This window comes from Chelon labrosus, assembly GCF_963514085.1.
Source record: "Chelon labrosus genome assembly, chromosome: 2".
In the NCBI taxonomy this organism is placed as follows: domain Eukaryota; kingdom Metazoa; phylum Chordata; class Actinopteri; order Mugiliformes; family Mugilidae; genus Chelon; species Chelon labrosus.
Window position 1 is genome coordinate 17,057,886 of NC_140338.1, and position 27,445 is coordinate 17,085,330.

Here is a 27,445-nt window from a genome sequence, read left to right on the forward strand (position 1 = left end):
ACTGTCCTGCTTAAAAACAAGGGTTTTACATGTGGTGCGAAGGTGGGAACACATACTGTATGTAAAGTGGTCCCCTCAGATCCGTATTGTTAGTTGTAATTGACAGATGTGCAGAATTCAAGTTGTTGTGTCACGTTTTCACTAGATGCCACTAAACCAGGAATCATTTATATTCACAGTCTAGGTTTAGATTTAGATAAACTTTATTGATCCATGAGGGAAATTGCTTGGAACACACTAGGAATAACTTAAAAAGTTAAGAATCACAGACCTGCTGCCACTCTTTCAGGCACCCAGGTTGTCAGAGGTTGTTTTCTATGGGCCTCGGGTGGTGGATGATAATTGGACCATTACCTCTTTATTGTGATCATTATAGTAATTTCTATGGATGCTTTTATACATTACACCTAATATATTGCGTCCTGTACAAATGAGAGAGTGAGAGTGAACGCCTGTATTTTTACCTTTTGTTCTTCTTGTATGTTAATGCTGTTGATCACATTTTGGTCTTGGTGGGCATGCAGACAGAGCAAGCCTGTGAGGGGCTATGTGTGTGTGTGTGTGGGTGCATGATGACTAAAGACAGATTTTGGGACATCTGTTCAGTAAGGCGTATCACAGTCAGACTGAGCTCAGACCAGCTTAACTCTTTAACACCTGCAGCAGTAGCACAACAGGAGAGCAATTTGATGTCCTGTATGGTTCAGCCATGGAAACATAAACTATAAATCAGAGAACCTGTGAATCTATAGGCAAATATTAATCATTAAAACACTGAAAAATGTCATAATTAAGCCCATGTCATCAATCGTCTGCATCGTAAAAACAAATTGGACTTAAAAAGTAGATGCTAAAGATAATGTCTCCTCGGATCTGAAGACATAACAAGTGTATTAAATTAAAATGTGCCAGTGCAAGTGTACACCCCAAGCACCTGTCTATACAGTCAGAATCAAAATTTAAGTGTATTAGATTATACTATTTGAAATTCACCAGAAGGTTGCAGAAGTTGCAGTAGGACATATTGCGTACTGCACGTAAAGGCTTCTCAGATTCATTCACTCACACTGCAGGAGCATCTGCCTTGGTAAAGATCTTCCCTCCTTAGCATTTTAGCACCATCTGCGAGGTGGGCTTTAATCAGCTGACCTGACTGTGCCACAAGCCTGAGCCCATTCTGTCTAAATAGAATTATGTCATTGGTACTTCTTCGCCCACTTCTACCATCCTGGCTCAGTGAACCAGCAGTGTCACTATGGATCTCATTGTGGCCCTTCTCTCATTCACAGTGTGGGTCAGTTCACTTGTTTGAAGCTGTGAACACCGGAATGACAACATGTCACATGGTGTACTTGTAACTATGGCTACAACTCTAATTCTGTGTTGCTCGGAAGTGCAGGAAGTCTTTTTGTCCACGCTCTGTGTCCGAATCCTGCTCCTGGTTGGTGGGTCTAAACTGTCTTGCTCTTTGTACCGGCTCAGCGCAGATGGCAATGAATAACACTGTAGTTAAATATAGCAAATGAAAAAAAATAATATTTACCTTGCTCTGTCTAATGGTTCCTCATTGAGGGGAGACGGAGAGAAAGACAACAGGAGGGTAGGTTGTACAGCCTGGATCTATATGAAAAGGAAGCGACCATGTGGCACTGTTTGTCTTGATAAGATATCAGGTAAGACAGCTGGTGGATTCACACAGTAAGCTCTGCTTTACACTCAAGGCAATCAGAGCGCACTAGTACTGCAAAGTAACTATGCAAAGTCAACTACCTTTCTTTCAACTCCACTACACTTGAGAGGTAAATGTTGTGCTTTTCACACCACTACATTCAAGTTATGATTACAAATGATGCCTTTATGTAATAAATATGAAACAAGTTTATAAAATGAGATGTTTGGATCTATATTAGACTACAGAACGGCATTTAAAGTAGTTAGGTCAACCTCAAGCATCTACAGAGATCCACTAATTTAGTAACTAATGTAATATACCACTCAGAGACATCCTCTTTTAAAAGATGAATACTTTAAGTACAATATGTAAAGTAAATCCTTTCATACTTATACTTTAATAAATGTTTAAATGCTATATTTTGGACTATAACAGAGCATTTGTATATTCATTAATCCATAATGTTTCCTTTTTCCTTGAGTAAATGATCTGAGTACTTGGAATCAAATTAATTTCTTGAAGACATGTCCTAAGCATTACCACTACATGCCTAACATTACTTTAACTTTAACCTAACCATAGACTCTAAAATTTTATGATATGAAGATGGGGACTTGACTTTTGTTCTTTAGGGAACTTTCAGTCCACAGTGTGACTGTGTAGACAGATGTATGTCCCCAAAACGTGAGGAAAACGAATGCGTATGCACATTCACAGACTCCTGATAGGTTCACTGTAGTTACTCTGGACGATTTCCAGTAAAACATCCTTATCTGCAGGTCTTTTATAATTGAATTCAGGTATTTGGACTGCACTACACACCCCTCTCTGATCTGTTCTCCTTATTATCAATTCAAATTAATACTCATGACAGCTGTTCACCTCACCTGAACATATATACACATGCTCGTCTGCATATGGCTATTGGTGTAGGTGTCACTCTGGCAATGCCTTTAACCAAAGGTGTTGCATGGTAACCTGATATTTGTCGTAGCAACACATGCACAGCCTGCCCTCCCCTTTCTCTGCTTTCCAGCTATCAGTACACTCTGTCCTCTAAGAGCATGACAGCATGACGACAGGAGATGTGCTCCACAGAGTCACTATCACCAGCTCCACACACACACACACACGTTTTAGTCTGTGGAGTGGAGTGAGCTGAGTGAACTTACCTCCAGAAATGTTGCCTCATCAGTGTCTAACCTGATGGTGGCCAAGGTGTCAGTGGCTGACTGCTGCTCTCTGATCTCCCTGCAGCACAACAAGACAGCAGTGCTCGTTAAAGAAGACATGAAGAAGATGGTCCAGATACCCATCCTGAGATCGAGGACAGTGGCGGCCAAGCACACCAAGTTGTTTGGGGCATCCCTTTTGGAGCTGCAGGAAAAGGGTCTGGTGGAGGATGGAGTCCCAGCGGTGGTGCGGTGGATGGTGGAGCATCTTCGCAAGCATGGTGAGGAAAAGACATATTAGAACAAAATAAAATGCACTCACTTGCCAGTTCATTGGGTACACTAGTCAAAATGAATCGATCTAATGCATCCGCTTTTTTTAATTTCCTCTATTGAACCCTCATGGGAAAGTTTCAGTCAAGGGATTAGGCTAAATAACATAAACACTTAAGTGTTTAATTCAATACGGTTTACCAGCACCCCAAAGTACATCCTCCAAAATGATTCTACAGTTGAATTATCACCTCTCTGACACTGCCTCAGCATAAACTTAACATTATAACATGAAGGGAGAGTTAGTGCAGGACTGTTCAGTGTAGAAATGCAGGGCATGATCATATTCCGTCCCATTCACAACTTCTTCATGGCAAACCACTCGGCAAATCATGCAAAGCTGATGTATTTTCATATCTCCACTTCTTGTTTTGATTTATTTACATCATCAATATGCAGGCACTTAAACCTTCCTAAGTTGTGTTATTTGCTAGTGCTAATAAGATGATGACGAGTGGCTGTGGCTCAGTAGGCAGAGCAGGTTGTCCATGAACTAGAGGGTTAGCGGTTCGATCCCTGGAATGTGCCACATGCCGAAGTGTCCTTGAGCAAGACACTGAACCCCTAGTTGCTCCCAGTACGTGGCACTGGTGTGTGAATGTGTGAGCGAATGGGTAGATGTGTCTGTGACTGTAAAGCACTTTGAGTACCAATAGGTAGAAAAGCACTATATAAAAAGCAAGGCCACGATACAAATCAAATTTTTACAAAGAAAAACTTTTCCCAAAGACGCCAATTTATGTCTTTAATTGCAGCAAAACTACTCAGCATGCATTTCAAATGATTAACAATGATTTTTAAGTTAAATAGCAAAAACTGGAAAACACACTCTGAACTCTGTTGACCTACTTTTTTCTGTAGCTCTTCTGTTTGACCACTAGATGTCGATGTAAGAAAGTGGAGCTCATTCATAGTCATTGGAACTTCAGTCCAGTACATTATACATGCATCAGTGCATATATTGGTATTACTTAAAGTCAGATTATCTCTAGTAACATTTAATATATATATATAGAGGGCAATCATTTTTTTTATATCATCCGGAGAAAACTATATGGAAAGCCATTCTATCTCTTAAGCCTCCACCACAACACCGTGGAGGTGAATGTCACTTTATCTGTGCCGCTCAGATTAATATAACTAATCTTTAATATTTAAATAAGACTAAATAAAAGTAGTTTCTCTTCAGAATCAGTATCACTGTTTGGGCAATCTAGAGAAAGATAGTTGTGTACATGGGGACTATTTCCTGGGCGGAAGTAAGTTCCAAATAACTTCTTGTAAGAAGCATTTGTGTTATTCCGCCATTATTAAAAATAATATCTTCGGATATCTTCAAATAATAACATATTAAAACAAACTGAATGACAAGACAGCACTAAATAGATAAGTGAAAACAACACTTTGGCTAATGCGGATGACTACCAGCCTATTAAAAGAATACCACTAAAATATGTGTACAAGTTCAAGCCACTCTATCATATTATTAACTGAAATTAACTTAGCAAACTTCACCTTATCATCACAGTACGGCAGAGGTAAGGATGTAAAGCACTTCTTAGCAACTCTACCTAGTGTTTCGCCACTTAACACCGAGGAGGTATCTTATTATTTTTATACAGTCAGTGAAAGGGAAGGCGTTCACCTTTTAGCCAGGGTGATGCTAATTAGCTAACTAGTTCAGTTGACGTTAACGGAAGTTTTAGCTAACTACGTAGTTAGCGGCTAACTGCTAACGGTAGAGTGAAACGGTTGTGGCTAACCTTAGTTACACGTTAGCTGCTGTTTAATATATAAAATTTAAGGGAAAAAATATTAAATAAACGAATGTTTTTTTTTCTTTTCATTTTACTATGACACACTACTCTGTAAGTATTAAGAAAATACTAGTTTATTGATATTATATTTACAGAATACTAGGTTTGTCCTGATGGTTTTGCCAGAAAAAGGCCCAAGGGTCACCAAGGTCACCAAAAATATACCTTTTATGTTTATGCTGCATGACAATTAAAGGGATTAACTGTAGTCAGCCACAAAACACCTTCACCTAATGTGAGTCTTTGCCATGTATTTGTTTTAAGGGTTGATGAGCTATTCTCTAGTTCTCTCAGGGTGAGCTGTCTGACATTACAAACATACTGTAAGCCTTGTTAATGCTGCCATTCTTGAAGTAGCTAAGTGATACTTTTCCTGGCACTTACCCTCATGTGTGTTCTTGCGTTTCCCCTCCAGCACTGCATCATGAGGGCCTGTTCAGAGTAAATGGCAATGTCCGTGCTGTGGAGACCCTGAAGCAGCGGCTGGAGAGCGGCGAGGATGTGGACAATCTTTCTGAATCGGACTCCTGTACGGTGGCCAGCTTGCTCAAACAGTACCTCAGAGATCTGCCAGAGGGTCTGGTAGACTCCACAGTCCAACAGGCGCTGATACAGCACTACCAAGGTACAACACCAGCCTGTGATCCCTTATTCTTATCTTATGTGCTCACTTTGATGCTTATTGGTTTTCTAGAATAATCTTGCCGGCTGAGGTAGATCAGGTTTTACTTTTTTTTATAGCCACCATGTGATACATATCCATAATTTGATGGATATTAATACCCTCTTAAGTCTAGTGAATATGTGGGTCATGATTCTGACTGGATGATAAACGCAGCTATCTTTAGGTGATGAAATAAACTTTTAGCAGCGTGCAGATCAGCACCAGGCAGTTCATATAAAGGCTCTGTAAAGAGGGATGGACCTAATATTTTTGGTGATAATCCTGCAGGTCATAAAAGGAAAGGTGAGTCATTTGGAAGGAGAAGTGTCCCTGCTCTCTTTAAACTCTCCTTCTCAGCTGGGTTTAATCTGTTTGATAGGGGAAGAGCGCACATTTTGGCGGCAGTATTCCTTTTGCTTTCATAGACCACATAAATATCAGCCTGATTTTTCAGGGCCTATGGCCAAACATTGCATTAGGAAGCCTCTCTTTGCTGTAACTACAGAATAAAATTATTTTCGTGTTGTTTGTAAAATAGTTTTTTTTTTTTTTTTTTTTTAATATGTTTTTGGGGCTTTTGTTGCCTTTATGATAGGGATAGCTGAAGGTAGACAGGAAAGGGGGGCAGAGAGAGAGAGGGGATGACACGCAGCAAAGAGCCACAGGTCGGACTCGAACCTGGGCTGCTGCAGCAAGGACTCAGCCTCGGCACATGGGTCGCCAGCTCTACCCACTGAGCTATCCCGGCGACCCGTAAAATAGTTTTTTTAAAACAAATTTAAAAAGGTGTTGTGAAATGGCTTCAGATTAATGGATCTGTAATGAATAACAGTATGCTTACAGAGGGACCACTCAGAATATGATCTTCATAGTTCAAGTATATTAACAAAATTAACAATGGCTTCAAGGGATAGTAACATTACGGGTGAGGCTGTTACCTGAAGTGAAAATGTCCAGCTTTGTATCATGAAGGTCGGACGCAGTGGTGAGTTTGAGTATTCGTAATTTTAAAAGTGATTAATCTAGTCAAAATAGTTCTCTGCCAGGGCTTTCTAAATGAGGACTAATTTCACTTTAATAAATACCTTTTTAAATTGTATGACCATCCGTACAGATTGAAAATAAGCTATCATTATTGACATCACATTGAATTCTCTAAATTTAAGATGGGCATTTTTACTTTTTGTTTTAGCATCTTCTTAAATAATTAGCCATAAACATACTTAACCACAGGTACCAAAAACTATACTGATTAGCAACTGTCGTGCTTGCAAAAAAAAGAATAATACTCTCATATGGGCAGCTTGGTATTTGCAACATCTCAGTTTCATACAAATATTGTACCTGAGTGTTTTAATATTGTTAAATAAGATTAAATAGCCTTGAAATTAACAAAGTGTAAGCAATAGTGATGAGGAAATTAGACTGAGATAAACTTTATTGATCCACAAGGGAAATTGCTTGGTCACAGTAGCTTAGTTGCACATAAAAAACACTCTTAAGAACCACAAGTAAAAGAAAGATTAAGTAAGATGAAATTTCCATTAACATAAATAAAATGGAGTTATCTGTTACAGAAAGGTGAGTTGTTGTACAGCTGGACTGAGAATGGTATGAAGGAAGTCCTGTAGCGTTCACTGTGCGAGCGGAGCTGGATCAATCTGTTGGAGAATGAGCTCCACTGCCCCTCTATAGTCTGGTGTAGTGGATGAGATGGACTGTCCATGATGGAGGGCAGTTTGTTCAGTGTCCTCTTGTCCCTCACTGAAACAAACGTCTCCAACTCACTGCCAATTACATGACCAGCCTTTTGGATCAATTTATTGATCCTACTTATTTCCTTTTTGCTGGTGCTGCTCCCCCAACAAACCACAGCAAAGTACAGGGCGCTCGCAACAACAGACTGGTAGAAAATCTCCAGCAACTTGCTGTATACACCGAGCTTCCTCAGGAAGTAGAGTCTACTCAGACCCTTCTTGTACACAGCATCACTGTTGTCCCTCCAGTCCAGTCTGCTGTTAATGAGGTCTCCCAGGTACTTACAGTAGTCCACTACTTCTGCCTCCAGGCCCTGAATGGTGATGCTTATAAATTTGCACACATTTGCTTCTAATGAAGGTGCACCTCATAGTACTGTCTATAAGGAAATTACACGCAAGCCCACTATAATATATACACTATGGATTTTCTAGAAAATCAGTTTATGTATATGAGATGGGAATCCTTAGAGCAGATGAACTCATGCTGGAAAGATCTCCAGGCGACGTCTTAAACAGAATCATTTACTGAAGCTTGATAACGAAGAGAACATTGTAGTTTATACAGTGCAGTGTCCAACCCTGCAGATCATTCTCCTAATACTGAGCATTTGTACGCCTCTACTTGTATTCTTCAAGGGAGCATAACACCATGTGCAGAGAGACAAGGCATGTCAAGTATGCAAGGCCTCTCTCCTGAAGACACAACAGTCAAGTCTCAGGGTATCTTCTTCATTCTGGGTGTTGGAGACAGACAATGAATTGTTGCATAAGTGAGACTCCACCTTTAAATGACCTCTGAAATACTCCGCAAAAGAAAACAAAGATCCTTTACAGTATAAAATAACAAAACAATGACTTGGTTAATTCAAGATATGAAATACTCCAGATACATTATGAGATTGATGCAGAAGTCATCTAAAATCCAATACTTACATAAAGTAGTCATATGTACTGATTTACAGCCCTCCCCACACTGACTGTATATACGCAGACATATTAAATTTATGTCTGGGTAAAGCATAGCTACCGCAGCACAAATGATATGGAATAAACATATTATCTTTATTTGTGTCTTTAATTTTCATTGTACGGTCTTTGGTCCAAATAAATCAGAATTTTCTTCTGCCAATATTTTTATACATCTAGACAAAGCGTTTTATATTGTTCTAAGCAGGGGCAGCGTACCGTGATTGTGCATTTTATCTTTCCTTGATATTATTTGCATCCTGTTTGTCTCAGCTCCCAACTCTGCTCAGCTGTTAAAGGAGCAGCTGTGAGCGCTCCAAGCCATTATTGCCCTCTTCCACCACTACACACACTGAGGCAGACTTACGCACATTCATACGCTTGCACGCACACCCACACAGACGTATGCACTCACAACGTTTGCGTCACTCCGTCATTCAGGATCAGCGGTCATATCCATTTATCCAACTCTGACCCAATTATGTACCCCAAGTAATAGCATCAACATATTTTCAGGCTTTTGGCTGTAATGCTCACGTATTACTAGTCGCAGGTGAATGAATGGAGCCATCACTGCCTGCTATGCATGGGCTGTTATAAAATGATACTATCTGTTTGAATGTTATTTACCGTAAGTCTGTTTACATTTTGTGAACTGCTCTAAAGGAAATTGCTCTTTTCACTCTCCACTGGTTATTTCATTTTTTGGTAAATAGACCTGAGCGAAATGTAAATTTTGAGAGTTTACGTCAAGCACAGGTAAAGATTTGCCACCAGAAGTTTTTTCTGAACAAGAAACCACACAAGCCCAAGAAAAAAAAAACTATAGTAGTCTCACCTTTGATCTCTTTTGAAATCGTGTGTCCGTAGAGTGCGGTGAGGATGGTTCCTGGTCACACATCAGAGACCTGCTACAGCAGCTTCCAGACGTCCACCACAGCCTCCTGCGTTACCTCTGCCACTTCCTCACCGTTGTGGAGAGCAACCACGAGGACAACCGCATGACTGCCTTCAACCTCGCGACTGTGTTTGGACCCAGTGTCTTCCAGTGAGTTGATCATTTTTGACTTGGACGTGATTAAGCATTTCAAAACAAACACACTCATCTCATCGCCGGCGCATCTTTAAATTGCCTTTCGGCCTTCTCAAAACAATGTGAAACTTGGAAGTTTTGAAGAAATATCAGTGCCTTTCAATCTGCATTTATTTACTTATTTATTTATTTGGCTGCATTTGACTTTTCTGCTAACCCTTGAGGGAAATATCTGTCTCTTTCTGTTTTTATCCTCACTAGTGGTATTTGAGCTGAGCACTTTTTCATTGAAGACAGAGAGATAAAGAGTACAGTAAGCTGCAGGCAGGGAAAAAACGAACAACAGAGAAACAGTGATCTTTGTAGCGGAGGAACAAAGAAGAAGAAATCAAGCTTGTTGCACTGACTGCGGTTATTTCACAATGCTCAAAGTGAACTAGAAAGTTACACCAGCAACATCATTATACTCAATCCTTGGGTTAGTTGTTAAATTTAGGCTTAAGTCTGACGGTGGTTCAGGACTTTATACCAGCCTACTTCAGTGTGGTCATATCCTCAAAGGACATAACTAAGATTCCTGAAGTTTGGTGCCTCCTCTGTGACCTTTACAAAATACAGTATGAATATTACTGTATTTAAATGACAGTGGGAAGCAGCTTGGCTTACACTGTATACAGACAGTCATTCGAACAGGTTTCTCTTGTACCTGTTTGTTGAGTCAGATATTAAACACTGATATTACATATTAGGGCAGTAGGGTGGGAGATGTTCTCTGCAAAGTTCCCTGTCAAAATGTTCATCCAGCAGGTGGTGCTGTAGCTCATTTAGTCAGAGTCTCCTCCTGAAATTATTCCTGGAAACAGTAGCCGGCTCTTTTATGTCCCATTGATACAATTATTTGCATTTTGTCAGACGTCTGTGTTTAAAGCCACCGCTGCAAATTAACCTCTGAAATCTTCTGTTCAGGTCTGAATTATATTAATCAGAGGTGACGCTCTATAGGTTATAATAACATAAACTGAGTCTAGAATTTAACCCGTCAGACTCCTACATGATAATATCGCATGATTATCTAAACGTCTAAAGACTGTGAAACTTTCCTGACGTTAATCTGTTTTCAGATGTTGCTATGACATTCAAAAATAAATGATACTGTCAGGGTCACATCCACTGAGCTACGCATCTGTCCTCAGTTGTTCTGTTTTCCGATGGCCTCACTGGGGAGTCGCTTTTAAATCCTACTCGTAAACTTCTCCATCGATAGCTCCACTGCTCTCCAGGCCGATGACTGGTGTGCTCCTCCAGTGATAAACTGATGTGATCATGCTGGGCGTCCTGCACGGAAATAGGATCAAGTTAAAAAAGAATCCCCACTAGATACCCTTTCGTACTGTACAAACTGTTCTCTTCCTCAGGCTGTGTGAGCGTGTGTTGGGGTTATATAATTAGGCCTACAGTTAAGCCTACAGCCCAGTGCACATCTCTCACAGCTGTTCACTATCATCAGACACTGTGCTGAATGGGGAAGCTGATTCACGTCGAAGAGCTGATGACTAATTCTCAGTTTCAGTACCGAGATGACTGTTGAACTACGTTGTTCGGTGCAAACTATTCCTACCGCTACCGTCATGTGTAAAAATGTGATCAGATGTCATCTGTTTTATTTTTTGAAATTTTGTTTTTGTCTTCCTCTTTTCCAGCGTTGTTCCCAGTTTCGAAGCAATGAAGGACCAAAATATCTGTAACAAGATCATGATCAAACTCATCCAGAACTACAGCAGTATCTTTGAGACCAACACAGACAAAGAAGACGACACGGAATCAACGCTTATCATTGTCAAGGTGTTGTATATTCACTAGAACACCAGAGCACCAGATGCTAATGTTTATATGAAATAGAGAGGTGTTGATGGCCACCACAGTAGCTTGTGAAGCTTTTTTTTAATGGCTGTGTGTCTCTTCTGTGGCGTAGATGCAATCTAAGTACAGCATAACCCTGCACCGTAGCCTGTGCTGTAGCCTGTTGTCCACCACCCCAGAAATGTAACTACACGTTATAGTGATTGGTCTGAAATGCGTTTGCTTTGTTCATGTGTCTTGGTGGACTGACAGGCACGGAAAAATCTCCCTCCTCCTGCCTCCTACATACCATCTACTCAGATGTCCTCTCTCTTTTACTGTGTTGTCATTCGCCGTTGTTTGAACTACACGTGCAAGAAGAGGAACTCTGTAGACACCAACTATCGGTTTGGGCCGTAATGAAAGAGCAATGCCGACACACCGCTGCACAAGTATAAATGCTTTAACCCCCATGTCCCCCTACAGAGTAGGCTCTGATGAACCAAGCTTAAGACCACTAACTGTGAGTCACATGTTGTGGCCATGCACTTTAAGCCATATGTGTGCCTCTCTGACCTGTGATCTCATCCTCTGCCCATCCACCTGGAGCAGCGATGGTTATATAAATACAGGCTTATATAATGTCAGGCTAAAAACTCAATGAGTATTGATCTTATATCACTGCCTTGCAGGAAAGTCTTCCTTACAGGTGGCTTTTTAAATCCGTGGTTGTGGATTTCTATTTTCTGCTTTGATGGGTGGTGTTTTTATTGATTTGCTGATTAGTCTGGGCTGCTTGTTGTCCTGGCAGCGTTTCATAGCTGGAGCTGGAGCTTTGTCAGGAGCTGCTGCAAAAAATAAACCAAACCAAATCATCCATTTTGTAGATTTTGGCTTCAAATATCCATCTATCTATCTATCTATCTTTCTATCTTTCTATCTATAGCTTAAGAAGATGAATTATTGTAACTATTTTGACAATAGTAACTGTCATAAATCATACGTAACTGTTTCTCTAAGAGAAAAGTGGACAGTGACTTTAAAATAAACTAAAATCCAGATGATGAATTGATGATTTATTAATATTCTAAGAGAAACAGTATCAGGAATCAGCCTGTAAAATGAAAACAAATGCATTTTAATATAACAGTCCTGCACTAAATCCCCCTTCATGACTGTTATAATGTTCATGTTGAATAGTGGTAATTGAACTGTATGATCATTTTGGAGGATGTAGTTTGTGGTGCCGTTAAGATGGAGTGAATTAAACACAAAAGAGTTTCTTTTGTTTATACTAGTTCAGTGACTAAAATGGTGTTGGCAAAATAATAGAAACAAAAATGAAAACCACAAAAATTAAATGAAAACACAGTCAAATCAACAGCTCTCTCAGTTACTGTAGAGTAATGCTGAATAACATAACCTCCATGAGGCCATGTAAGAATGCTAGAATTACTAGTGTACATAGCGCCGAACAAATATTCCTATCAGTTCCTCTATGGTTTTTATGTAGCTATATCCATATAAAATATCAGATTGCTTTATTGCATTTTCCACCCAGTGACCTCATGTAAATGTACACGTAAAGAATCTGTGTTGTTCTTCGATCTGTCACGATGACACACCAGCCACTTTAGCTAACATGGCACTTTAGATAGATAGATAGATAGATAGATAGATAGATAGGTTTTATTTGTCACATGCACAGTTATACATAGTACAATGCACAGTGAAATGTATTCTTGTACCTGCAGCCTGTAGTAAAAAAAAAACAAAAATAAGTACTACAGTAAAACAGTAGTACCAAATTCCTTAACACACAAGGTAACAATATAAGTGTAAATGTACACCGAGAAAAATAGAATAGAAAAATAGAATTTTTAATATGAGATTACAGCAAACTGAAGTTAATTTGAGAGGAATATTTATTCTTATATTCAACAAAATACAAAATCTTGTCTGCATTTCCCCTTTTGGAAAATGAATTCTTCAGGACGATATATGGACTTCGGCAGCGTCGCCTTTGTTGGGGGGGGGGGGGGGGGGGGGGGTAAAATGTGACAGTGGCAATCTGATGACCAGGGAGTGACACTTAGTTTGATCCGTGACTGCACCTATCCATCTATTTTAAACACCATCCTTCATAGTTTTCTGTTACCAGTGTGACGCTGTGCTCACCATGCAGAAATCCTGCGTGTTAATCATTTTACAGATTGAGCCGTCATCTGTAGCTTCATGAATGCTAAAGATTCAGATTCCTGCGAGCAGTCAAAGACTTTACCGATGTAGTGTGATTTTTTTCACATATCGGTGCAGAGTTGTGTTGTATGTGCTTGTGAGGTCATTGCCACTTGAGACCCCGCTGACCTATGGGAAATCCCTCCGTCAAAAAATATCATCTTACAAACAAACATGCACACCTGCACAAAAACACTGACACATATGCAGACGCATGCATGACCTGTGGAGGCCTCCTCCTGACCTGACCTTCCTAGCAGCGCCTTTGAACACACATACAGTATGATCACTGTCATAAAATCCTGATGGGCAAGGTGGTTTGCATGGCCGTGTTTATGTGTGTGTATGTGTTTGAGGTTGACGACTCGTTTAAATCTATTTGTGGCTCTGTTGTTAGGGGCTTTCAGAAAAACTAATGCAGAACTCACATACCCTTTTAAATGATTCCCTTGATTATAAGAACATTTCTATAACTGCTAAATCCTGTTACCTTACTAAGAACATAGCTTTTTGACCCCTATTAAACATGATATATTACCTGTTTTGTTACTCTACTGTAAGACATGTATCATTAATGTGACCATCTCCTTTGTCCTGTTTCTGCTCCCAGGAGGCACATGTGACAGACGCAGACACAAAGAAGTCACCCAACCATCTCGACGCGAAGACACCGACACCAGTGCCCAGGACGAAAGTGTGTGCTGAGCTTTTCAGTGGCGGGCCGGCATGTGTGCGCCTTTGTTTTGTGCAGTAATGCTCCACAGTGTACCCGTTGTGGAAGCTTTTTGTCTGGGTCTGTCTGCTGGGAAATGCAATGTTGTTGTTTACGCCTGACGTTCCAGGGTCAAACTTGCACGAACCCTTCAAATTCCCTTACACAGTTCTTTTTAACACCAACCATGTGACCTGTGTGATTAACGTAACGCGGGCATGTTTTGGAAAAGCTGTTTTCTAAAAACCAAAGCCGTTTCTGTGTGGCTTTATGCAAGCTCTAAAGATGGTATCAGTGTCAGCTGACTTGTGTATACTACATGGAATGGTATGTTAAGTCACCCGGTGCGCATAAATGACGACCTTTTAAAATAGGTTTCAAGTCACATCAGTGCAGACTTATCATTCATTTGAACTATAGAGGTTTGAAAATGGCACCATTCAGAATTTAATTTATTGATTTACGCCTGCTGATATCATGACTGATAAACTAAATTTATAGATTTATAGAGAAGATAATTTATGTACTCCAAGATTTATTCATAGATAAAATCAATCAATTGCGCAACAACATTAGATTACAGTATAATTGTGTTTTTACTACACCACCCATTAAGCAAACAGCTTTTTGATGCAGCCCAACTTTATTTTATCCACACAGTTGTCCTTTGCCCATAGCTTTGTAGATAAATGCTGTCTTAGTTCTCTAGACAACATTTTACCTTGTAATTACATTAATGCAAATAATATTAAGTCTCATTCTCTTTATCTGTCATTGTCTTTCTACTTTTTTTTTTAAGACTGGATGCCTAAATACACCAGGAAGTGCTGAGAGCCTAAACAAATCCTCCATTAACTCTCCAAAGGCGAAGACAAGGAAAAAGAAGGTACAAAAAAAACAACTGTTTTTTTACTGTCAGTGTGATGAATTGTTCTCGCCTGAAGGGTTTGGCCTGTCAGTTTATTACAGTGACTCTTCTCTCCCTTTCCACTAAATACTTACCGCTTTCTTATCTGCTGCATTGCCTCAGTGCTGATTAGCCTGAGGTCGTTCCTCAGACATCCTCTGAAGCCTGTAGCCTCGCTGCTTGGTCACATGATGTGATTTGATAAAGGCAATTTGCTGCAGGAAGCAAGAACACACTTATTTGCAGAGAGAGGCAAACACGGGGCTGTGGTGTGCTCTTACAACCGTGCTCTGATTCTACAGATGAGTCACAAAAAACGTCATTTGGCCATTGATTCGAGGTCAATTAGAGCCTGGATACTTCCTGTTTGTGTGCAGGTTTTACAAACTGAGCTCTGGATTCATTTATTTAGAACAAGTATGTCATCAGGAAAGTGGCATTTGTTAAAGTAGTTACAGTAAGAATAAAGTAGTTTTGTTAATCTCCTTTGATGCCACAAGTGTAAAAACAGCTGCGCACAAGTTTGTATTTGCAGCTACAATGACGAGTAAGTTCTTGTGAGGTTGGCTCCAGCTATCAAACACACTGAAGTTATCTCATTGTGGCTGTTTCAACGACAGCTTTAAACAAACATCTGGTGCCAGAAATGTGTCACTCGCATCAAGACTGGTAGAGATAAAAGAACTGCTGACTGACATTCGGATAAGCTCAGGAGGGTAAAGACATCTGCCGATGAAGGATGTTTGCCTCCATCAATAGTCAGTGAAAAATCTTTTTATTATAATATCTTTAAGGTTGAACTTTAACCTTTAAGCATGGATTTTAGCTCCTTTGGACTCAGTGTGTGAATAAGTGGGCACCTATCATCTCTGCCACGAGTTAAAGACGCTTCCCATGAATGTTGACATCAGCCGATTGCCTTGGAGCTTTTTGTTGCACTGAGGTTTTGTTAGAACAGTTGTGAAACTGTAAAAATAGGTCAGAAAAGACATTAATTCTGCCAGTGTGTCACCAGTGAAATAATTGTTTGGTTCTTTATTAAGCACTAATATTATAAAACCTAATAAAAAAAACCTAATATTATAACACCATACCATTTAAATTTACCTACAGATGTTAAACAGTTAATCTTGCAGTAGTGATTCATTAGCTTCATGGCTGACCCAACTGGCAGTGGGCTGATGACAGAACCTCTACTAAATCGTAAAACTGCAGTAACAACAGCGGTCATAAAATATCTACTGGTGTGCTCCAACAAGAGCATTTCCTGTGCAGACAAAAGATGCCTGTCTGTATTTTCTTGGACTCACTCGAACGAAGTGGTCGTGTAGTAGTGTCTGTAAGGCATTAACCGCCAGTGAGTGAGGAAATATTCAGATGTAGTAAAACTACAAATACAATCTTTTAATGTGTCCTTAATATTACAAATTAAATTCCTCTATTCAAAGTGTTGAGGTATAACAAGGAAAATACGTTGAAGGTATTAGAGTACTAATAGAGTACTTTGCTTTGCTTTAATTTACAATCTGTATTTTGCTGCTGTTGTTGTAGTTGGTGGAGGTATTTTGTGTAGGGCTGCAGTTACAGATCTTTTTTCTTCTTCTTCTTCTTCTTCTTCTTCTCCCTGAAACTTACTTGACATCTTAACAATACTAACTACAACAGTCCAAAACTCAAACCTATTAAAATACATTTAAGCTTTTAAAATAATGTAAATAGAAAAGCAGCCAACCCTCACAATTGGTGCCATGAAATGTTGCCATTAAAATATAAATATATAAACTTTCACATAGTTCAAAGGATTTTTCATAGTCTTCATTTTCAACATTATAGTCATATTTAACAAAGTCTTAATATTATTTATAAGAGAAATCTCTGGACTAAAACACTGATATGCACTAATACTTTGTGCATATTAGTACTTAGTTTTGCTCCACCACTGGAAGCAACCATATGGATTTCATCTGGTGGTTGCTACTAGCAACAGCACGTTAGACTGAAATGTGGTAAACTACAGTTTGCCATTAGTTAGGGCCCATCAATATGAACGTCCACCCGCTGATTCTTAGAAATCCTCTTTCAGTGTTTACGATAAGACTGTTTACCCCTTCACTGATTTATCAAATGATTCATCATCTCGGTATAATTATTGTCTTTTATGGCTTCAATCCGCAAAACACGCCTTTGCAATCTTCTACTCTTCAAGACAGACGCAGGCTTGGCTTCACTTCTTACTGCTGCTGAAGACAAGTACAGTTGAAAGTGATATTTTTTGACTGATCACTACTTGCATGCCACAACTAGAGTTACAGCGGTAACACTGTGAGGTGTTGTAAGTCTGCTAAATACTCAAGTAAGTATGTAAGTAAGCCTCGGGCAAGGCTGCTTGTTTGTTTGTTTGTGTGGCATCAAGCCCAAACTCATTCACTTTAACTGGAGAGCCCTAAACATATGTCTTGTATCTTTGATTTACGATGCAGCTGCCATTAAGAACGAAACCTGGTGGTCAAAGGGGAACTTGTGTGATTATTTGAAAACAGTCCATACATGAGCTTTGGACTCCAAAAGACACACACAGCATTGCTTGCATGGCATTGTTGTTGTAGCCTTCAGTTGCTATGGCACACCACAGAAGCATCTGATGTAAAAGACTCCAAGTCTGAAAAATGAGCTATCACCAATCAGTGAACAGAGGTAGGGGTTGTTTCCAGGCCAGCGACAGCTCACTTTTCACTGTAGCAGATTAAGGTCGAGAAAGCACACCAAAGGGAAATATTAAGTACTAAATGTTTTATTTGGCTTTCTTTGCAGCCTTTTAAGAGTTTAATCGCAAATCTTCAAATTTTAAGTTAATCCCCAATTCAGAAACCAGGTCATATGTTCATTCTCTGCCATCTGGCCTATTTAGATCTTTCTTGCTGTTGCTCTGTGTAATCTGAGGCTAGCTCCATGGTATAATTCACAGTTGCGCTGTTTAAAACAGGCAGTCCGAAAGCTAGAAAGAATTTGGCATTCCACTAATTCTGAAGAAGCTCGCATAGCCTGGAAAGATAGTTTAACAACTTATAAAAAAGCTCTCAGTAGTATTAGAACAGCATATTATTCATCATTAATAGAAGAAAACAAGAACAACCCCAGATTTCTTTTCAGCACTGTAGCCAGGCTGACAAAGAGCCACAGCTCTGTTGAGCCATCTATTCCTTTAGCCCTCAGTAGTAATGACTTCATGAGCTTCTTTACTAATAAAATTGTCGGCATTAGAGAAAATATTCAAGGCATCCTTCCAACAGCTGTTAAAGATGCAAGTACAGCGACATTAGAAACTTTTGTAAGACCTTATCAATATCTGGAATCCTTCTCCCCAGTAGATCTTCTTGAGCTCTCTTCAACAATTACAGCATCTAAACCATCAACCTGTCTTCTAGATCCAATCCCAACTAAATTGCTCAAAGAAGTTTTTCCATTAATTAACATCTCCATATTGAACCAGATAAATTTATCTTTATTAACAGGATATGTGCCTCAGTCTTTTAAGATTGCTGTAATTAAGCCCTTACTCAAGAAAGCCACTCTAGATCCAGATGTTTTAGCCAACTATAGACCAATCTCCAACCTTCCTTTTATTTCCAAAATTCTAGAAAAAGTTGTTGCTAATCAGTTGTGTGACCACTTAAACAAGAATGGTCTGTTTGAAGAGTTTCAGTCAGGTTTTAGAGTTCATCATAGTACAGAAACAGCTTTGGTTAAAGTTACCAATGATCTCCTCATGGCTTCAGACAGTGGACTTGTCTCTATACTTGTTCTGCTAGATCTTAGTGCTGCATTTGACACTATTGATCATAATATTTTACTACAGAGACTTGAAAGTGAGGTCAAGATTAAAGGAACTGCATTAGACTGGTTTGAATCCTATCTGTCTGACAGATTCCAGTTTGTTCATGTCAATAATGATTCCTCTACTTATACAAAAGTAAGTTATGGAGTTCCTCAGGGTTCTGTGCTAGGACCAATACTCTTCACGTTATACATGTTGCCATTAGGCAAGATTATTAGAAAACATGGCATAAACTTTCATTGCTATGCAGACGACACCCAGCTATATTTATCTATGAAACCAGATGAAACTAATCAGTTGGTTAAACTCCAAGCATGCCTTAAAGACATAAAGGCTTGGATGACCTGTAATTTCCTACTCTTAAACTCAGACAAAACAGAAGTTATTGTATTCGGTCCTAAGCATCTCAGAGATTCATTATCTAATCACATGGTGTCTTTGGATGGCATTACCTTGGCCTCCAGTACTACTGTAAAAAACCTTGGTGTTATATTTGATGAGGATATGTCCTTTAAATGTCACATAAAGCAAGTGACCAGGACTGCCTTCTTTCACCTGCGTAATATCGTCAAAATTAGGAACATCCTGTCTCAGAGTGATGCTGAAAAACTAGTTCATGCATTTGTGTCGTCCAGACTGGATTATTGTAATTCATTACTGTCTGGCTGTCCAAATAGCTCTTTAAAAAGCCTCCAGTTGATTCAAAATGCCACAGCAAGAGCATTGACAGGAATTAGCAAGAGAGATCATATTACTCCAGTTTTAGCTTCTCTTCACTGGCTCCCTTTAAAGTCTAGAATAGAATTTAAAATCCTCCTCCTTACATACAAGGCCCTTAAAGGCCTAGCTCCATCGTATCTTAAAGACCTCATTGTACCATATCATCCCAGCAGATCACTTCGGTCTGAAAGTGCAGGCCTACTTGTGGTTCCTAGAATTTCAAAAAGTAGAATGGGAGGTAGAGCTTTCAGCTATCAGGCTCCTCTCCTGTGGAACCAGCTCCCAGTTTGGGTTCGGGAGGCAGACACTCTCTCTATTTTTAAGGTCAGGCTTAAGACTTTCCTTTTTGATCAGGCTTATAGTTAGGGCTGGACTAAACCATCCCTTAGTTATGCTGCTATAGGCCTAGGCTGCTGGGGGACGATGCACCAAACACATGTCCTCCTTCTTTCTTCTCTCTCCCCTCTCGCATCCTCCACTTTCTTTTCTCTGGCACAGAGCTCTTGCCCTCTAATTTCCTATCTACTACTAGTCATACAATTCTGTGCTATTACTATGTAGAATGTTTACTGCTGTGTGTCCCCCCCCCTTCCCCCCTCTTCCCCCCTCTTCCCCCCTCTTCTTGTGAGTATCTCTGGCCTGGAGTGGTGTGTTTCCCATGGAGCTCTATACTACATCTGTTGTCGTGGTCTCATCAGCCTGCCCAGTCTTCATGGAATCCTGCAGTGATCCACTCCTACCTGAATGAACAATTCTCCAACCTGCCTATGATTCCTCTTACATTTTCAAACTGTCATGTAACATCATCAGTTTGTATCATAAGATTCCACATGTACACTTTAGTCAGATATGTGTATCTATGACAGATGTATGTTTATCTTGCTGTTCTCTTCTCTTCTCTCTTTGCTGTTCTCTTCTCTCTTTCTTCTGTCTGTACCCGGCTGGCCTTAGGCAGATGGGTCCCTCCATATGAGCTGGGTTCTGCTCGAGGTTTCTTCCCGTTAAAAGGGAGTTTTTCCTTGCCACCGTTGCCTTCAGGCTTGCTCTGGGGGTTTCAGGCCGGGTTTTTGTAAAGCGTCTTGAGACGATTTGTATTGTTATTGACGCTATATAAATAAAATTGAATTGAATTGAATTAATCTGGTCTTCATGCATAGGCAGAAACCGGGACCAGGAATAGAGACAGTAATACAGGTCAGTGGTTAACTCTATCGAAACTGACCAGGAGTTTGATTTTTAGCTCTATTTAGGTTTCCATGACTGAAACCTGTTTATAGTGAGAATCATTATACTCTATTATATATATATATTAATATACAGAAATTCAGTTAATTAAATTGTTTAAATTCTATAGTACTGTGTGTCCAACTTGGAGAATATCCTTGTTGTGATTGCCTTACTTTAGAGAAAAATCAAATGTTTGGGGTTTTGGAAACTAGACATGAAGGGCAAGTGTTCCCATTATAGAAAATAAATGTTTTTCTCCAAGAATTAAAATATTTATTAGTTTTAGTATAGCCAGGCTAGTAAATTTGGATTTTTCTATGAGGCGTCAACCGATTGTCCTACAACCAATCAGATGAACAAATTACGTGACGCATACTTGAACTGTTTGTCCTTTATTCCACCACCGTCAGAATCTAAGCATCTCAATGCAATGGTCCTCAGAGGACGTAGATCATATGTAGACATAGTACGTCTACTCTTCTGTCCATCACAGCATAAACCCAGTTGAAACGATTTGATTGGCCCACTGCTACATAGTTGCTGTGCATGTCAATCGGCTCAGTTTATTATATATTTAATAGATAAACTTGCTTTACTTTGTGGTTCTTGTAGAAATGCCCGTTCCATTGATGATCGATTTGAGGAGTTAGGATATGATAGGAGTATTTTGCTTAACAAAGTTCTGTAGATTAAAGGTTTTATTAATGTTTCTTATAAAGCAAAATTAACAGACAAGCCAAGGTGACAGCAACGCTGACGTACATTTTTACACCACCCTCTCCTGCCTTCTCTATCTCCGTGATGTCTCGTCACAGCGTGATTAGAAGGGCTCCAGCTCCTCTCTAAAACAACACTGTTGACCACAATCGTTTACCCAGTGGTTTTCTGTGAATGACACATTTAGCTGAATCAATCACAGAGCTCCGAGGGGCAAAATCCATACCAGGTCTAGCAAAAGAAGTTTGTCCTATTAATTATGTGCTCAAAGATTCACCCATTAAGTGCATCAATGGCTAAATGTCTAAATGGAGGCTGCATCCAACCCATTACGTCAAACCCCAAATGGAAACGTTCCACTGATAATTGGTGCAAAGACAAAAACGTAAGCCTTTTAATCTACAGACAAGCCACTTTGAACACTGGATGTTTCTGACCATTATTGACACTTAAGCTGCTGGTGTCAGAGCCATTTTATACTCTGCTTACCACAGCCAGCCGGCTGTTTGGCTTCAGTGTACATGAGCAACAGTACAAGAGCTGTTCATATATTCTAAGAGAAGGCTATTTCACAACTTTTCTCTCAGCTTTTTTTATTTATTTCTTTTAACTTTCTTTTGTTAGTAATAATGCAGAAGGGTACTTTTCACAATGTGGCTGTAATCAGGTTGAGGTTTTACTCCTACACCACAGTCGGCGGTTCACGCAGTTTATACCCACTCAGGGTTAGTACGGTAAGACTAACAAGCTAACCTCTTTTATTTTTTCCTCTGTTCCTTCATTGCTTTCTGTCACACCTCAGAAGATCCTCGAATGCATGTTTTATTGTAACCTGAGCAAAGGTCGAAAGCGCCAGTGTGTATTTCCGTGTGTGTTTCCGTGCGTGTCTGTGTTTATGTGCGTGTGCTTGATAGTACACCAGCGATGTATCATTTATCTCTCGTGCTATCTCGGATTTCCTGTCACGAGACTCACTTCTGCCTGTCTCTGTCAAACAGGTGAGGAAAGGGAAGAAGGAAAGCATGGGCCAAGTCCCCCCTCAGCCCAACCTCTCCACTGGGTTGCCGCATGCGAGGCCATTCTCCATACCAATAGTTTTGCCCCTGACCTCAGACCTAAGGAGCCCCAGCCCAGAGGCAATGGAAACGACACCTGTGCCTCCAACCTCAGACACTGGCTCGCAAGTCAGCCACCTCGACATCAGTCTCTCTGGCAGTATGGAGGGCCTCAGCAGGTCAGTGTGCCCAGTGCTCTTTGACTCGAGTTCAGGAAAGTTGCAGACATGAATTAAAATCAGCGTGTAGTGAGCTGCTGATGAAACCCATGTGCATATTATGTTTAAGGCGCTATTTCTGCTGTCTGATCTCAAAATAAATGATCACCTAAAGAAAAGAACAAAAATAGAAAAGAGTTCCTCTTTGAAAGTTGGTCAGCCACTCCTACAGTTTTATGATTTTATTGGGATCGCAGTCTTATCTGCGAGCATGTTTCTTTACGACTGGTGTCAAATAAAAACAAGGTCACCTAGTGTTAAGCAAAACATTGAAACGTTAAAATTTACATCCTTTTTGTTTTTGTTTTGCGTTACCCTTTTGCGTGAGTGTTGAATATAAAGGAGGACTTGATTATTGATAAATAGGTTATGACCACAGTTTGCATAGAATGATGGGATGTCAGCCAAGGGTAAGGTTGAAGAATCTTGTGTGTCTGACATCAGTCAGGCATGCACAGCCTGGGCCCCGTGGCAATGTGTCTTTGGCATCCAAACAAGCCTATTATAAGAAGCTGAAACTGGAACCTCTTGGTGTCGAGTATCCTCAGTCCTGGAATAGCAAGGCTACAGCTGTGTCTGTTGTAGGGGCGCTCGCTGCTGTTACTGGGGGCTTTTACAGATGCACACCTGCACTCTTTAGCTGAAAATCACCTTTCATACACTCTCCAAACACACCGATGACAACAAAATATATCTGATTGATGCAATAAATGTGTGTGTGCTGCCGAAAACCTTTAGTATGAAAAATATGACACCGTTGTAGCTTTTATTACAACTTGCTGAACACAGATCTCGACCCTTTAATACGACATCAATCAAAGCCTTAAAGCCTGTCAACACCAGATCCATTAACACATTACATAAAAGTTGATCATGACACACAGACAGCCAGACATCATATTAATGTGATTTATTTTTATCGCACATCATGTCAGATTTATTTTTTTTATCATACAATATGTGTACATTTTTCTTGGTAGTATTTTTAGAATTTCATGGCCAAATGAATTGCTTTTATAATCAAGCAAATTAAATTTTTATCATACAGCTTAGATCTCTTTGGAAGGTCAAGTATCCCCAAGATAATTTAACACCATATCTATCCTTTTGTGCCCCAAAATGCTTTAATCAATCAGAAAGGCCAACCATTGCGTCTTACTGGAACATTAATGTCCTAAATACAAGTGGCAGATGTAATACTTTCAGCTTTCCTCGCCTTGCAGGGTACCAGTAAATTTTAAGGTGTGTTTCCCACACACCGTAAATCTTCTTCTCAAGTCATATTGGGTGGCTGATCTATAGATAGCTTGACGGGGGGGACCCCAGCAATGTGCGTCACCAATCTGAACTCTCTGGTATTTACTAAAATAAAAAAATAAAAAAATAAATAAAATTACTTTACCACCTTTAAAAGATTTTTAGACTCTCTTGTAGAGTAATTACACTGTAGAGTTTCAAAATGTTCCAAGCCCATGCCTTTTTTAAGAATTTGTTGGAGAAAAAAATGTTTTTGTTTGTACAAAGTAGCTGTGATTTTGTTAAATAAAATGCATAGCAACCAGATGATAATTTTGGAAATCTTTGGAAACAAGTGGAAATCTGTTTTCCAAATCTGTAGCTGCTGTCTACTTGTCGGCTTGCTCTCACTTTCCATAGGTATGTGTCAGACAAGTCTGTGTCAGCAGAGTGCCGCACATTCAGCAAAATACCCAGAATAACAGAATGAAGAGTCTAGTTTTGTTCAGCTGTTTTATTTTTATACATTTTTCCTTCTCATTGATGATTGTTATTTACTTATGTATAAAATATTAAATCAAGAATCTAGGCTTTACACCGGGTTGGTGGTAAAGAGAATATTTTTTATCCATCTGATGATCTGTGTTATTATCTTATAGTATTAAATTTGACAGATGCACCCTTCAGTTGAGGAACTACCCCCATCCTGAGTGACTGCCGTCGCTCAGGTCATGTTCGGCACATTCGAAATCAAATCATCCTTCTCAGGTTTTCTATTAGGGGTACCACTTTTAGATCTTCTTACGTATCCACCCTTTGAATTTTGTACTGCATCGAGCACGAGTCATATATCTTTAAATAATACACTGTGGTCTCTTTATTAAATAGTAATAATAGTGATAGTAGTAATAATAATATTAATTAAATAATCCTGTAATTGTGTACTTCACATGGAAATATATGATTGCAGCTTCAGTCACCACACAGGCCACACAAGCCAACATAGCGGCGTCATGTGAATATTTTATGCTCTCACCCATTACATACTTGCACATAGGGGACGCACACTGGCTTTTGTTTGGAGTTGCCATGGTTCACTGACTCTTGTGATGTAACCACTGGATTTCTTAGAAGCCCATTGGAAATAGGTGGAAGTGAGGAACGTCACAGTTTGGTGTGAGTGCAGGTTCCCTGTGGATATGACAGTATTGTTGGCCGCCTGTCAAGACATCTCATCCATCAGCCTGAAAGCCTAACAGCACATATTTGTCGCAAGAACCTTCTGGCTGGAACAAACCGGTTTCCTGCAAATTTTATGTTAGTGTAGTAACTTTTTTATAAACTCTCATTTGAGACAGTGGCCTTTACTGGTACAAAGATTTCATGACAGTGTACATTCGCATAGGATATTGACAATCCTAAACTTACTGTCTAAAGAAAATCCAGTTCTAGTGCTGCAGACTACTCAAAACTAAGTTTGATTTCCAAGCTCACGCCCAATGAAAGGCAGGGGAAAGGAGGATTTTAAGTTCTTCAGAGTGAACGGTTAAAAGCATTTATGTTTTTCAGCAAGTACTGAAAAAACTGTTGAACAATCCATTTAAATCAACAACAGTTTTCATCATTGTTGCTTTAACTTTCCAAACACAAATGCCAGACATGTTGACTGACATGTTCTGGTTGTAGCTTCTCAGATGAAGGCATTTGCTTGCTTGTGTAGAGGGGAGTCGTGTTGTTTCCCACTATTTGTTCGCAGTACCAGCTAACATACTCTTCACCAAAGACAAGGTAAACGGTGACAACTCTAGACGTAGAGACACCACTTTAGAAAACAGTGTAATGAAAAATGTTAACATCAGATTTTTAGTTAGACCTCAGCCGCTGATCTTATTGTTGCGTGTTGCAGAGAGATTTTCTAAAAGGTAAGGCAGGAAGGCGGAAGGACAGAGACGCTGCCAAGCATTACTGGAGCTGACTGGAGGATTATTCAAGTGACCAGTATCCGTTAATCCAGACTAGCTCTGTCTACACATTTTCAAAAAAATGTCGAAAAAGTGGCGCCCGCCCAGATCGACTAACTAATCATTGGTAGTTTTCCGTTCGCCCCGGAGGGATCAGGCCTTTTCTGAGTATGCATACAAAGCCTCTTGTTATCCCCTCAGTAAGGTAGTGGGTAAGCAGGATTTCCGCTTTTGCAATTCACGGCGGCAGTGACGGCACACATTATTTTAATAAGCCTGCCAGACTGTGTAACACCGGTTAAGAACGTGGCAGTGGGAGGGACAACGTTCACGAAATCTAAAGAGAGTTATGCGGCAGACCTTCCCGTCAACTGAAACAAGGCTGCGGGAACAAATTTGTTGTACACTGTGCCATTTGAGAAGACTTTTAAAGTTGAACAAACTTTGGCTCATTTACGTGAAACCCAAATCCTTTGTTTTGATCTCGTTGAGGTGCTGCGTGAACGGCCGCAGCGGTTTGCCCCTCCTCCCAAAACACGTTCCTCTTATAGTAGGCCCCATGCAGACATGTCACGTACCAAAACACACCAGAGGAGCACACACTCAGTAATGGCTCCTTTCTTCTGTGCTTTAGAACATCTATTTGCAACCTGCAACACTAACTGATTGTGGATGTATTTGTTTCAGTTTGTCTATTTATTCTTCTTCTAATATCCTTACAAAAACAGAATATTTAGACAATCTTTAGACATTTGATTACACAGTATGTTTGCTCCTTCTGGCTTCTGCTGGGCTGTAAATAGTAGAAATGATAAGCAAATTAACCTGTAGTAAATCTAGTTAATTTATTACCAGATATTATTAAGAATATTGTATTACAAGAAACTCTCAGGAATTAATTATCGGTGCCACATCTGGTAACTTATTTTATACTGGCTAATCTGTCAAATATTGTATCTACAGGTTGGACATAGTTGTGGCCTCTTTGCTCAGAATAGTCAAATTAGTTTGGCAGATATCAGAGCAGTTGTAGTTGTCTGGTCAGTGAATCTGAAATTCCTCCAGCTTTATTGAAAAAGTGAAATGTTCCGAAGATTTGTGTAGAAAAATTTAGACTACAAGCTTATTGTCAGTGGCTATATGGAAAAGCTGAGCAGTTGAAAGGTAAAAAAAATAAAAAATGCCTGGAATGAATTTCTCTGACGTACTGTATGCCTGGTTTGTCTACATTTTTGTAAATGGACCTTTTGTCCTAAGCCTTTCTGCTACATGGCTGTAAAGCGAAAGCAATGACAGAGTACATGTTGTTCCTAGATGTGTTCCCTTCTTCCTGGTAAACATTCAAATAAAGTCCCAGTAGGGG

At 39.7% G+C, this 27,445-nt stretch overlaps 1 protein-coding gene across 2 annotated transcripts in view; it reads left to right on the forward strand.

Annotated features, from left to right (window-relative positions):
• The window catches only part of fam13a (family with sequence similarity 13 member A), a 57,832-nt gene that overhangs the window by 1,365 nt on the left and 29,022 nt on the right, over positions 1 to 27,445 (forward strand). Inside the window, exons 2-8 of one of the 2 annotated variants that reach the window (XM_084563271.1) lie at positions 2,930 to 3,125; positions 5,410 to 5,619; positions 9,255 to 9,432; positions 11,118 to 11,259; positions 14,105 to 14,188; positions 15,006 to 15,092; positions 22,611 to 22,846. In XM_084563271.1, the coding sequence (XP_084419397.1) occupies positions 2,930 to 3,125; positions 5,410 to 5,619; positions 9,255 to 9,432; positions 11,118 to 11,259; positions 14,105 to 14,188; positions 15,006 to 15,092; positions 22,611 to 22,846 (1,133 nt within the window). Of the gene's footprint in view, positions 1 to 2,388; positions 3,126 to 5,409; positions 5,620 to 9,254; positions 9,433 to 11,117; positions 11,260 to 14,104; positions 14,189 to 15,005; positions 15,093 to 22,610; positions 22,847 to 27,445 lie in introns of those variants that run through there. The other variant, XM_084563270.1, reaches the window with a different exon arrangement.